General features: G+C 38.2%; 1 protein-coding gene across 3 annotated transcripts in view; it reads left to right on the top strand.

The window, feature by feature from the left end:
* cln8 (CLN8 transmembrane ER and ERGIC protein) overlaps positions 1-11,304 on the top strand; it is a 30,461-nt gene extending 19,157 nt beyond the window's left edge. For all 3 annotated transcript variants that reach the window (XM_072560784.1, XM_072560794.1, XM_072560803.1), the window contains exons 2-3: positions 6,679-7,443; positions 8,190-11,304. In XM_072560784.1, the coding sequence (XP_072416885.1) occupies positions 6,880-7,443; positions 8,190-8,501 (876 nt within the window). In that variant the 5' untranslated portion in view covers positions 6,679-6,879 and the 3' untranslated portion in view covers positions 8,502-11,304. The remainder of the gene's footprint in view (positions 1-6,678; positions 7,444-8,189) is intronic.
* The last annotated feature ends 1,858 nt before the right edge of the window (positions 11,305-13,162 follow it).

Here is a 13,162-nt window from a genome sequence, read left to right as displayed (position 1 = left end):
GGCAGATGGGCTTTAATTTGGATAAATGTGAGATATTGCATTCTGGCAACATAAACAATGGCAGGAATTGTACAAATAAAAATAGTGCCTTGGGTAATATTGTAGAATAGAGAGACGTAGGGATTCAGGTACATAATTCTTTGAAGTTTGCATCTTGTGGACAAAAATCTTTCAGCACACTTGCCTTTGGTGCTTAGACCTTTTTGAGTATAGGACTTGGAAGCCATGTTGAGGTTGTACAAGACATTGGTGAGTCCTCTCCTGGATTACCGTGCCCAGTTCTGGTTGCCTTGTTTCTAGGAAGAATATTAATTGAGCTGGAGAGAGTTCAGAAAAGATTTATCAAGATGCTCCTGGGAATGGAGGTTGAGTTATAAGGGGAGACTGGATAAGCTGGGACACTTTTCAGTGGAGTGTAAGAGGTGGAGAAGCAACCTTTTATAGAGGTTTATATAATCATGTGGGGTATAAATAAAGTAAATGGAAGGTGTATTTTCTCTATGGTGGGGGATTCAAGATGGGTGACCTTTTTAAGGTGAGAGTGTAAGATTTACAAAGAGATGAGGGGTGATTTTTTTTGGTGTGGTCTGAGTGTGAAATGAACTTCCAGAGGAAGCAGTGCATATAGGTACAGTTGCAATGTTTAAAATGTATTTGGATACGTACATGAATAAGAAATGTTTGAACGTATATGGGCCAAGTGCAGGCAGGTGGGACTGGTTTAGCTTGGGATTATGGTGTAGATTATTAATGGAGTCTTTGGGATGCTTGAACAGAAGTGTCTAATTTCTGTGCTGTAAGTCAGTGACTCTATAATCATCTGACAGCACATGGAATACAAAAAAGCATCCTACTTCAAGGCATCATGTGTGCTTTCAGAGATGGCAGTGTAATGGCTCACCATCACGCTGAGAGGACAATTAAAGACTGGCAATAAATGTTGATTTTAGTTATCAACACCCACATCCTGCAAATGAGTTAATGGTAAACTGTTTCTGTTGTTCCAGAAATTTACCTGTAGGGACCCTGTAGAATCCACATCATGGCACAATTCAAAGAAATAGTCTAGTAAATTAAATTGTGCATTCTAAAATTCCAATGCACTTTGAATTCTCTGAAATTCTCCCCTCGCCAGACCTGAGCCCCCTCCAAGTTCCAACATCCACCCTCCTCACCTGCTGTTGGATCCAATCTCTGCTACTCGCCCTGACTCACCCTAAACACAGCATCAGTAGTGAATCAAGGATTGTGAAATTCTGCAGTACTGTGTTCAGGGACCTGCATTTTCTTGAGATCATAAGTGTTTAAAATACAATAGTCACCCCACTGCCGTACCTGCAGGGGACAAGTTCCAAGACCTATCGCAGATAGGAGCAAACCCGTTTATTTAAAAGGGAAATTTGCCTCCCTGGCAGCCCTCTGGTCCCTGGTTCTAGAATGCTCCCTGTAATATGTTTGAGTAATGATAAACTGCAGGCAACTAAAACCGCGGTAACCAGAACCATGGATATGGCGGTCACCCTGTCAAAGGAACTCTATTATATGCAGTTTGTTTGTGCCATCTACTGGTGCCATTTAAATATTGCAACCATTCAGTATTGGCTAATATACCTTTGCATGCCAATTACTCTTCTGGAGTAGAGTGGTGCTGGAAAAGCACCGCAGTGCAGGCAGCATCCAAGAAGCAGTAAAATCAACGTTTCTGGCAAAAGCCCTTCATCAGGAATAGGCTTTTGCCCGAAACGTTGACTTTGCTGCTCCTCGGATGCTGCCTGAACTGCTGTGCTTTTTTTCCAGCACCACTCTACTCCAGAATCTGGTTTCCAGCATCTGCAGTCAGTTTTTACCTCTGTCAATTATGTTTACCTAGATTATTAAAATATTGTATAAGTAAAATATTGCGAGCTATTAATGTTTAGCAGATGGGAAGAACAATTTGCCAACATAAACCATTCACCAAGAAAATGAAGTTTCTATTTTGAGTCAGTGGAGCTCCTAACCATGTATCAATTCTTCATTTAGATTTTTTTTCCCACAAAAGGAAGCTTGATCTCTACTTCTGTGGTTTAAAATTTAGTTCTTTTGAAGTCTGCTCTAAAGTTTCAGTGCTGTTCCCAAAGACTGTCCTGAGTGTCATCATGCACACAAGTAGCCCCAGGTGTATCTGATATTGTGTATGGCTTATCATAGCAACTGATCCAAATTAATACAGAGCCTTGGCTTCCCCTTGCTGCTGCTTTGGGACAGTGATGACCGAGTGGTATTATTACTGGACTGTTAATCCAGAGACCCAGGTAATGTTCTGGGGACTTGGGTTCAGATCCCACCATGGCATATCATGGAATTTGAATTCAATAGAAATCTAGAATTTGGAGTGTAATGATGACCATGAATCTGTTGTTGATTGTAGGGAAAAAAACCATCTGGTTCACTAATGTCCTGTAGGGAAGGAAAATGCTATCCCTATCTGGTCTGGCGTACATGCAACTCCAAACCCAAGCAATGTAGTTGAATCTTATCTACCCTTTGGACAACTGGAAATGGGTAATAAGTGTCAGATGATCTCCAGATCTCTTGAATTAATAAAAAAAGGTTTGCATATGTAGCCCTCATAACACCTGCACACCTGCAACATTGTACTTTCCATTTAGAATTAAAGCCAATTGAACAAAGTGAGGGAGATATCTTATTTTCCCTTTACCTTCTCCCCTTTACCCTAATGATTGAAACTTACTTGGAATATTGTGTCCAGTTCTGGTCGCCCTACTATAGGAAAGATAGAGGCTTTGGAGAGGGTGCAAAGAAGGTTTACCAGGATGCTGCCTAGACTGGAGGACTTGCCTTCTGAAGAAAGGTTGAATAAGCTTGGACTTTCTTCTCTGGAGAGAAGGAGGAAGAGAGAAAACCTGATTGAGGTGGTACAAAATGAGTAGAATAGGTAGTCAATAGCCAGAGACTTTCCCCAGGGCAGGATTGATTGGTACAAGGAGTCATAGTTTGAAGATATTAGAAAAGTATAAAGGAGATGTTAGAGGTAGGTTCTTTAGAGTTGTGAATGCGTGGAATGCATTGCCAGCTGTGGTGGTGGAAGCAGTGTCATTGGGGACATTTAAACGACTGCTAGACGTGCACATGGATAGCAGTGAGTTGAGGTGTGCGTAGGTTAAGTTACTGAATTTCACATTAGGATTAAACCTCAGCACAACATTGTGGGCCAAAGGGCCTGTTCTGTGCTGTACTTTTCTATGTTCTATAAAATCATTAAAGGAGATCCATCTAAGGCGAAGATACAGTGATAAGTCTGAGAATGCTTGTTCCTGTCTCTAGAATTGCATCTTGTGCAAATGTAATTTGATATTACTCAGTGGAGGAATATATTAAATCCCGATTGCAAATAGATTCATGTAACTAAAGATATGGGAGAGTTTCCGTTTTGTGATTAGTGAGATGAATGTAAGTTCCAAAATTTTACCCCAACCACTGCGTGAGCTGTTTTATTGCCCTATAAGTGCCCCTCAAATTTATTCACACATCTCTGCATGAGAAACCTGGCATAAGCCAGATAATCACCAGGATGTTAAGAGTTCTTTTTAAAAAAAAAAAAAAAAATTGCTGTGTTTGGGTGGTAACTGGTGCACTTGTATAAACAGTTGAATTCTGGTTTTTCAGAAAGTTGTTAATCATGATAAACCACCACCCAGTAGTAACTTGTTACCTTTAAATTGCTAAAAGGTGCTTCTTTTAAAATATACGCAGAATTGTTTGCTACTTATATTAGGGCACACTAGTTGGATTGTTAGTAAACCTTTTAATTACATTCAAAAGCTTTTAAAGCATCCTTATTATTCTTTTTGCACCCACAAGAAGCAGCTTGACGTTTAGAACATCAAAATCCTGCAAACAAGAATAAAGGCTGGGAGGAGAACACTGCATTGGGCAGTCAGCAAGACTGAGGGGAACAGGCAATCAGCAATAACAGAAGTGGGTGAGAAACGACACCTGAACTAGGTAGTTGGCAACAGCGAGAGGAGTATGTGAGGAATGACCCTGAGACAGACATCAAAGATTTATTGCCTCTGCTGCATTCTTAACTTGAGGTGGAGGAGCTGGTGTTGGACTGGGATGTGCAAAGTTAAAAATCACACAGCAGGTTATAGTCCAACAGGTTTATTTCGAAGCCCTAGCTTTCCGAGTGCTATTCCTTCATCAGATGGTCACAACAGCTTGAGCAGCACCTGGAGTCACTGGTGCATCTGCAAAGCTGAGGACTTTGTGGGTAATTCATCAAATTGGTCACAGTGCAAGTTAAGAGCAGTCAGGGAGGATATGCTAAGCAATCTAGAAAGACAAGGGAGGTAAAGCAGCAGTTCAGAGTCTGAAAACAAAAAAAATGCTGGCGATGAGTGAGTCAGGCAGCTTCCTTGGAGAGAAAGCAAGCTAATATTTTGGGTCCAGATAATTCTTCAGAGCTGAAGTGTGGAGGGGGCAGCATTTATGCAGTAGTTGGGGGACAAGTGTGATTTGAAATGCTGGGGGTGAAGGGATGTTACTGGATAGGTTACTTCACTTAATCACTTCACAGTGGCTGCAATCAAACTGGAGTGAGGGTCTAAAAATAGAATTTAGGCATGCGATTGAAAAGCAGAATCTGTAAAGTAGTAGATTAGATTAGATTAGATTACTTAGTGTGGAAACAGGCCCTTCGGCCCAACAAGTCCACACCGCCCCGCCGAAGCGCAACCCACCCATACCCCTACATCTACCCCTTACCTAACACTACGGGCAATTTAGCATGGCCAATTCACCTGACCTGCACATCTTTGGACTGTGGGAGGAAACCGGAGCACCCGGAGGAAACCCACGCAGACACGGGGAGAACGTGCAAACTCCACACAGTCAGTCGCCTGAGGCGGGAATTGAACCCGGGTCTCTGGCGCTGTGAGGCAGCAGTGCTAACCACTGTACCACCGTGTAGTCATAAGATTGCTCCCAACTCCTTGTACTAGTGAGTATAGAAGCAGGAAGATTGAGCAAATAAACGTATATCTGGGAAAAATGGTACAGTAGAAAGGGCTTTATATTTCTGGGACATTGGGACTGGTTCTGTGCCAGGTGGGATGTAGACAAGGAGATGGGTTACATGTAGCAGGACTGGAACTAATATCGTTGCTGGTAGATTTTTCTGGTGCTATTAGGGTTTTAACCAGTCTTTCAGAAGTCTGGAAACAAATTGGAGTTCAGATAGAATAAAATCAAGACCAAGACTGAGAACTGAATATGAATGGGTGTTTGACGTTTAGGAGGGATAGGCAAAAAGGAAAAGGAAGTAGAGTTGTGCCCTTAAGAGGATGGCATCATTCTATTAGTGAGAGGATCTACGAATAGAAGAACTGGATGTAAAATCTGTTTGGGCAGAGTTGGGAAACAGCAAGGGCAGTTGCTGTTGCCACCAAACAGTAACAATAGTGTAGTTCAGGTTATGAATCTGGAAATTAGAAGTTCATGTAGCAAGGTAATGCAATAATCATAGGTGACTTTGATCTACATACAATCTGAGTAAATCTAATGAGCATAATGCTTCGGAGGAAGAATTCTGGAGTATGTTTGAGAGCATTTTCCTTGAGAAAAATGTTAAGGAACCAATTAGGGCACAGGCTAGTTTAGATCTCATAATGCACTGAGAAATGGCAGGTTAATGATTTTGCTGTAAAATTACCTTTGGGGAATAGGGACCATAGTATGATGATTTTTGTATTAAATTTGAAAAAGAGGTAGTTCAGTCAGAAAACAGGTCTGACCTCTAAACCAGGTCATTTATTAAGGTTTTGAGGAAGAATTTGGCTATGATGGATTGGAAATTTCATCAGAAGGTTTCACAATATATAGACAGTGGCTAGTACTTAAAGAATCAGTACTTGTCTTTCAAAACAAACATAAATTCCTATAAGGCAAAAATACAGAATAGATAGAGCGCCATGGCCAACAAAGGAAGTTAAAAAATGATAAAAATAAATCAGTGGAGGAGGTAAATTTCACCCCCCCCCCAACCATCACCTACACCTGAGGATAAGTGAAAAACCTCAGTATGAAGTACAGGTTTTATTCTGCTGAGCAATTTCTGTAAGAATAGTGGTGGGGCTGCTGGATGTGACATTCGACCCCTGGGTTTGGGAGAGGAAAACTTCTTGAGATTCTTGCATCTAATTACTGTGCAGGCATTCTGGCTGGAAAAAAAAATTTCAGGTAAAGGCAGAATCAGGATTGGTATTATGACTGTATACATACCACATAATTTGCTAATAGTCAATTGAGTTGTGTCTTAAGTATGAAGGCTGGTTTTGTATTGGAAAACTGACCATTATAGTCCATTCTCAAGAAGGGTCACTGGACCCAAAACATTAACTTTGATTTCTCTCCACAGATGCTGTCAGACTTGCTGAGTTTTCTCCCCAGCAATTTCTATTTTTGTTTCTGATTGCCAGCATCTGCCGTTTTGTTTTGTTTAACCATTACAGTCACTGAGCACAAACCACTATGTTTGAGGGGAGGGAAAGGGGCAGGAATTAAATTAGAAGGAAATTAAATTTATAATTTTCATACCTCTAGCCTGTGAAATAGTTGTAAAGTATGCTGCAATTGATTGACGTTTGATTTGTTAATCATGTGCTTTTCCTTTAGGTGACTTTATAATTGCTCAACATCGTGATGTTAACAATAAACGCGGATGGAACTTTCACCAGATACTTTGGATATGGAGACAAACTTTTTTCTTGCTGCTTGAATTTTTTTGAACCAATATAACTTTGTAATTCAAATACTCTAACTACAGAGTAATCTAACCAAAGATTAAATTCATTACAATACAAACTTCGATTAAACATGATCACTTCAGTTGACCAGATGAATTCCGTCCACAAGGTCGACACGTCAGAAAACATTTTTGACATGAATTATTTTTCTTGGAATGTACGTTGCATTCTGATAGCTGCTGGTTTTCTATTCTATTTCACAGTATTCATTCTTTCACATGGATTATGCCTTGTATTGTCTGTTACCTACTGTACTCTGCCAGCAAAAGAGAAGGTCTTCTGGAATCTCGCTGTTACTCGTGGTGTTTTTGGAATTCAGAGCATGGTAGCTGGTCTTTGGGCTCTCCTTAAAGATTCAGAATTGCATGCTGACAAAATTTTAGGTCAACGGAACTGGTGTTGGTTTAATATCTTAATAGCAATTGGCTTCTTTATGTTGGAGAATGCAGCTCTTCATGGATCCAATGCAATTTTCAAAACATTTGATGTTGCACTGGCTGTCCACCACTTTTTTGCCATTTCTGGTTTTGCCACCAATTTGATATGGGACAATATAGGTCATTATTTGCCCATGATGATATTGTTATTGGAGATGAGCACTCCATTCACTTGCATTTCTTGGATCTTATTGAAGGTAAGAATATTGATTATATATAAAGTGCACATGTAAAGCAAACAAAACTCTGATCCTTTAAGCCTTTTTAGAATTTAGTATCTGTTTCTAATCTTTAAATAAAGACATTTGTGTTTTTGATGGATCATTCTTCACAACAAGAAACTAATGAATTCCACTTAAATTTAAATTACGGTAGATCTGTATTGAATTTAAAATATTAGTATATCTCGGCTTCATTGCATGCTTGAAAACTAAGTTCTAATTGGTCAACAGTTCCAACAGAAACATTGTGGTGCAACAGATACTTCTGAAGTGCAGACATGCTTCTGTTTTGCACGTTTAGGGAATGCCATTATTTTAGGGTAAAGAAGTAATTCTCATAAAACATGATTCAGTTCTTTTGTTTCATAAGTTGTACTATTTTTTTTTATTATTATTATTCAATATATTTAAAACTTTGCAGTTTGTGTGAATTAGCAACATGAAAATAACAGCTCAAATACAGAGTGGTGGTGGCAGGGAAGGACTGTCCATTTCAGTTTCCATAATACAGGAGACTTTCAATTAATTGTCACCTTAGAATTCTGGTTGGAAGAAAATTTGATTTAGCTTGTCTTCAGGATTTAAATCTAAGGAAAGCAGTGCTGCTTTTACCTGTGTCTAAAAATTACAAAACTGTTGAGGAGAGGACAGATTGAGTTTACTGTTTTATTGCTTTTATTTATTATTCCTTTTTTAATTTTTTAAAAATGTTCCCTTTCTAGGCTGGATTTTCACATATCCTCCTCTGGAAATTAAACCAATGGCTCATGATCCACCTCTTCCACTGTCGTATGATCCTTACCTACCACATATGGTGGGTGTGCTGGCAGAATTTGGAAATGATCAAACTTCATGTACCAGTTCCACAGGCAGTGCTGTTCTTTTCCGGACTTTTTCTCCTGACCTTTATAATCAATCCTCATTGGAAACGTAAGAAAACAATGCAGCTTTTTAACCCAGTTGACTGGAATTTTGCGAAGGAGAACAGCAAGAGGGCGAATGGTGAAATGAAGATTTTGAAGAAAACAATCTGACTTGAAATATCAGGCTATAATTTGATTGCAAAAGTTAAACTGCAAAAGTGCAAAATAGTATTGTTAATGTGCTAACATGTACAAGTCTACACAGCGATGTTAATATTCGTGCTGTTGGCTTTAGAGTCTGACATCTAATATGGTATGTATTAATTATTTCATCGTAAATAGATCTTTTTATACAAGCAAGATTATGCAATAAGTGTCTTTCAAATTGAATACAGAACAAAAGAGTCTAGGTTAACAAAGTTCAGACACTGGCTTAAGCAACAGCATGAATATTTACTTGCTGAAATTGGAGCACTTGCCTGACATCACCCTCTTGAGAATTTTTGTTTACAATGGAAGTGTAGCATCAAGGTGAGTTAAGTCTTTAGGAAAGTCCAGTATTTTTTTTAAAGAAAATCTATTTGTAAAATAGTAATAAATCTCCATAACTTAAACAAAAGTGGCAGAATAAATCCAAAGAGTTTGTGCTAAATTGTTACTTTAGTTTCCATGTGAACCTTTTTGGATTCCTTGCTATTTGTTTTCTACATGAGAAAATTTGACACATGTATTTACACAAGTTATGTATTTGTACCAACTTCACAGGGATGGAATCAACCAAAATTTGGTGCAATAATGTGATAATTCTATGGGGTGTTGTAATTGCATCATAGAAGGAGGACATTCTACTTATCAAGTCTACACTGACCCTCCAAAGAGCATCCCACCCAGACCCAGCTTCCCACCACAACTCCACATTTACCATGGCTAATCCAACTAGCCTGCATATTCCTGAACACTCCAGACAATTTCAGTATGGCCAGTCTAATTAATATGTACATCCTTGGTCTTGCTTTTGAATTTCAGTATTTTATTGCCTAGTTGCTCCTGTGGAGCAATGAAACCTAATTTTACATTGTTACCAGCAGTGGCTTAGTTGGTTAGCACTGATTCTGCAGAATGCCCTGGGTTCGTGTTTCACTCCAGAGCTTGAGCATAAAACACACAAGGCTGACCGTTCAGTACAGTACTGAAGAAGTGCTGCACTGTTTGAAGTCCCATTTTTCAGATGAGTGTTAAACAGATACTCCATCTGCTCCCTCTAGGAGCTGTGACATTATTTTGCAGAAGATCAGGGGCTGAGTTATCCACTGTGTCCTATTTCAAGTGTATTCCGCAAACAGCAGTCATTATCAAATGCTGTTTGAGATCATTTTGTGTTCAAACTAACAACTGTACTTCCTGTGTTATAGCAGTGACTACACTTGATTGGAGAGAAAGCATGGTGGGGTGGCCTATGGTTGTTAAGGATGCGAGATAGTTGTCTTTTTTAACGAGCATTAATGCAGTAGTTGGTCTAAAATTTAATCCCACCAATTTAAAACAGCTGTTTACCTTTTATGTTTAAGAAAATTATTGTCCTTAGGTTTCATTTGAATAAATGCAGCACATTTTTGTTTCTGCCTGGAAAATCCTACAAGGTTTGACAACGGAATGCAATTCAACTACATTTTGTTTAGCAGCCATTGACATGCTTTATTTTCGAGATGACATCCTTGTATCTCTCCAGTGTTATCTATATCAATTTTGCCTGTTTCTATATAATTTGGCTATGTTTAGACAATTTAACTGCTTTGTTGGATCTTTAATTTGACTTGTGACTCCTATGCAAGCTTTGATTTTGAAAAGATGGACTGTAGTGGTGCAAGAAATGTGGCTGGTCACATAAGGACAGTTGGGTTTGAGCAATAAGTGCTCACCTTCAAAGAATAAAAAATAGATCCAGGATCTTGTGTTCTGCAAGTTGTGCAGAGTACAACTTTTTGAGTTCTTTAATTTGATGCTGTTAGATCAGTTACTTTAGAGAAACATCGCTATTTGTATTTCAACAATGTGTGTAATCTACAGCACTTTAGATAGTGGTCTGAAGTGTTTTGTGATAATGAATTGCTTATATAGCTTTGTTTTAAGGCTACTGTCTGAATAAGTAATCTTTGTTCATTGTAATTGCTTTTTACATTTTTTAACTCCAGGTCAAAGAAATTATTATTTTTTTAAGCTTTTGTATTTATAAGAACTGATTCCAATTTGTATCTGGCTGTGAAGTCTACACTGATGGACAGTATTGGGTGTGGTGTATTCAAGTATACAGACTTCTGCTTTGGACTTGATTATTTTGCCATGGAAAAGATTTGGGACTAAGTTGTATTGACGTTATTGGTTTTAATACTACGTACCCATAGCTAGTAATAGAAATAAGTATATTGTTAGAACAAAGATGCTGATAATTTTGATAAAGCAGAGGGGTATCTAATGCCAGACCTGAGTTTTTCCAGCATATTGTTTTTTGTGATCATTTTGATAACTTGGCTGTAGTTTACAACAGTCATTCATAGCATGGTGAGGACTGAGGTTCTGTAATCTGTTCAATTCATTGTTGAGAGGACAGTTGCTGGTGTAATTAACATCTTCCTCCGATCAATCCCTGAATGGGGAACATGTTTGAGGAAATGGCCTTCTCTCAATTACTCTGCTCAAAAGAAATATATGTAGGCCAGTTTGGCTAAAGGTAAATGGCAGAGGGAGCCACTGAGTGAGACAAAAGGTGCAAGTATACTTGATGAAGATAGTTGCTTAAGGCTGAGTTAACTGATCATGTTCTAACATAAGAAAATGTGGTTTTCTTCATCCAACTTGCTACGTGTGATGTATTTTTATTTTAAGAGTAGAATTAAAATTTGGATTAATGTGATTGATTGACTATAACCATTGACCGTTATGATAACTTGACAAAAATAAAGCCGCTCAATCATTCCTATCTGGTCACAGTTCATTTGTATAACAATTTGTCTTTCAAAAAATTTATGTTGAAAATTCAGATGTCACGTTAAATAATGTAATTAAATATAGGGTAAAATGATCAAATTCTTAATGAGACAGATCCAATGGTGCTGAATTTAATGTAGGTGGAGGTGGGTACTGCAGATGCTGGAGATTAGAGTCAAGATTAGTGTGGTGCTGGAAAAGCACAGCAGGTCAGACAGCATCCGAGGAGCAGGAAAATCGACAGTTTGGGCACAAGCTCTTCATCAGGGTTTCTCATTCCTGATGAAGGGCTTATGCCCAAACCGTCGATTTTCCTGCTCCTCGGATGCTGCCTGACCTGCTTTTCCAGCACCACTCCAATCTTGACTTGGAAATTAAAGTAGGCTTACAATTTGGAATAAGGTCATTATGAAATTCATTGGGGCCAGGTATGAAAAATAACTATAAAAGGCATTTATAATTGTATTAATCTTTTTAACCATTTGCACATAGACTACTATTTTGGGCACTGTCTTGATATATTGACCTTGAGAGAAACAGCACAGATTTACAAGCATGTTAGGTATTCATGGCTTGGATTATAAGAGATTCCTTAACAGGCTTGTAGTCCTTGTATTATAGATTACCTTTTTTATTACCTTATTTTAAAAAAAAGGTGGTTAGAGAGGAAAGATAGCCAAGATGAACATTGAATGTGTTCTGGACAGTTTCTTCAAATAACACATTCTGGAGCCAACCAGAGAGGACGCTCACTAGATGTTTTTTCTGTAGTAAAATAGAGTAATGAATTACTCTATCGCAAAGGTTGCTATGATCATAATGTAATTGAAATTTGCATTGAGTTTGAGGGAAAGGAGTGGCCCAAAATTAGCACCTAAATCTTAAATGAGGGAAATTGAGATTTTTTAAAGCAGAGCCAATTAAAGCGAATTGCCAAATTAGATTGAGGGAGAGGTCAATAGAGATGCAGATACAGCCATTTAAGGGGATATTTCGGAATGCCCATACGTTCCAATGAGAGAAAAAAATCCAAGGGTTGAACCCATCATTTCTACTTTTTTAAAAAAAATAGAACTAATAGTAGAAAACAAGGAGAGGACAAATGAACAGATGTTTTGAATGGTTCTTTATGGTTCAGGGTATAAATAATATCCCACAAATAACAAATGAAAGGGGAGGAACTCAAAATTACAATCGCTAGGGAAATGATACAGAGCAAATTGGTGGGGCTATAGGTTGGCAAATTTCCAGATTTCATCCAGGATCTTAAACGTGGCTGGTAAGATAATTCATGGGTTGATCTTAACATTTTGGCAATTTCATTCAAAAATTAATTATCTTGGGCCAAAACTTCAAACAGCCTTTGTGCGAAGATCAGTTAGAATCTTTTAGATACTATATAGTGATTTTGGTATCTTATTTTGTAGAATTATTCTTGAACAGAATAACTATGGAATACAGATATGACATCAACTGATCGTATTGAGGTCTATATGATCTCCCATGACATTACCCCAGTGAGTTAGAGAATTCATATTCCTCTAACAGGGGTGTCATTTTCCTTGCGATTCCCTGCTCCTCTAAACTAATAGATAATTGTCTGTAATAATGAATGTTGTTTTACTTTCAGCAAGTAAAAATTTCTAGCAATCTTGATTTGTTGGAAAATTGCATCCACTGTCTCGCTGTCAATAAACATTTCCAGAAATTGGCACCAAGGATTTGGGTTGAAAGTTCCAATTTATTTTAAATGGGTAAAACTGTTGGAAATTGGTTTATATTTTTCAACTTAATATTTTAAGAAATTTGAAGTTCTTCTCGTTTTACTTTACCAAATTTGAAAAAGT

This window comes from Chiloscyllium punctatum, chromosome 3 (genome assembly GCF_047496795.1).
Source record: "Chiloscyllium punctatum isolate Juve2018m chromosome 3, sChiPun1.3, whole genome shotgun sequence".
Taxonomy (NCBI): domain Eukaryota; kingdom Metazoa; phylum Chordata; class Chondrichthyes; order Orectolobiformes; family Hemiscylliidae; genus Chiloscyllium; species Chiloscyllium punctatum.
This window is presented reverse-complemented; position numbering and strand designations above follow the sequence as displayed.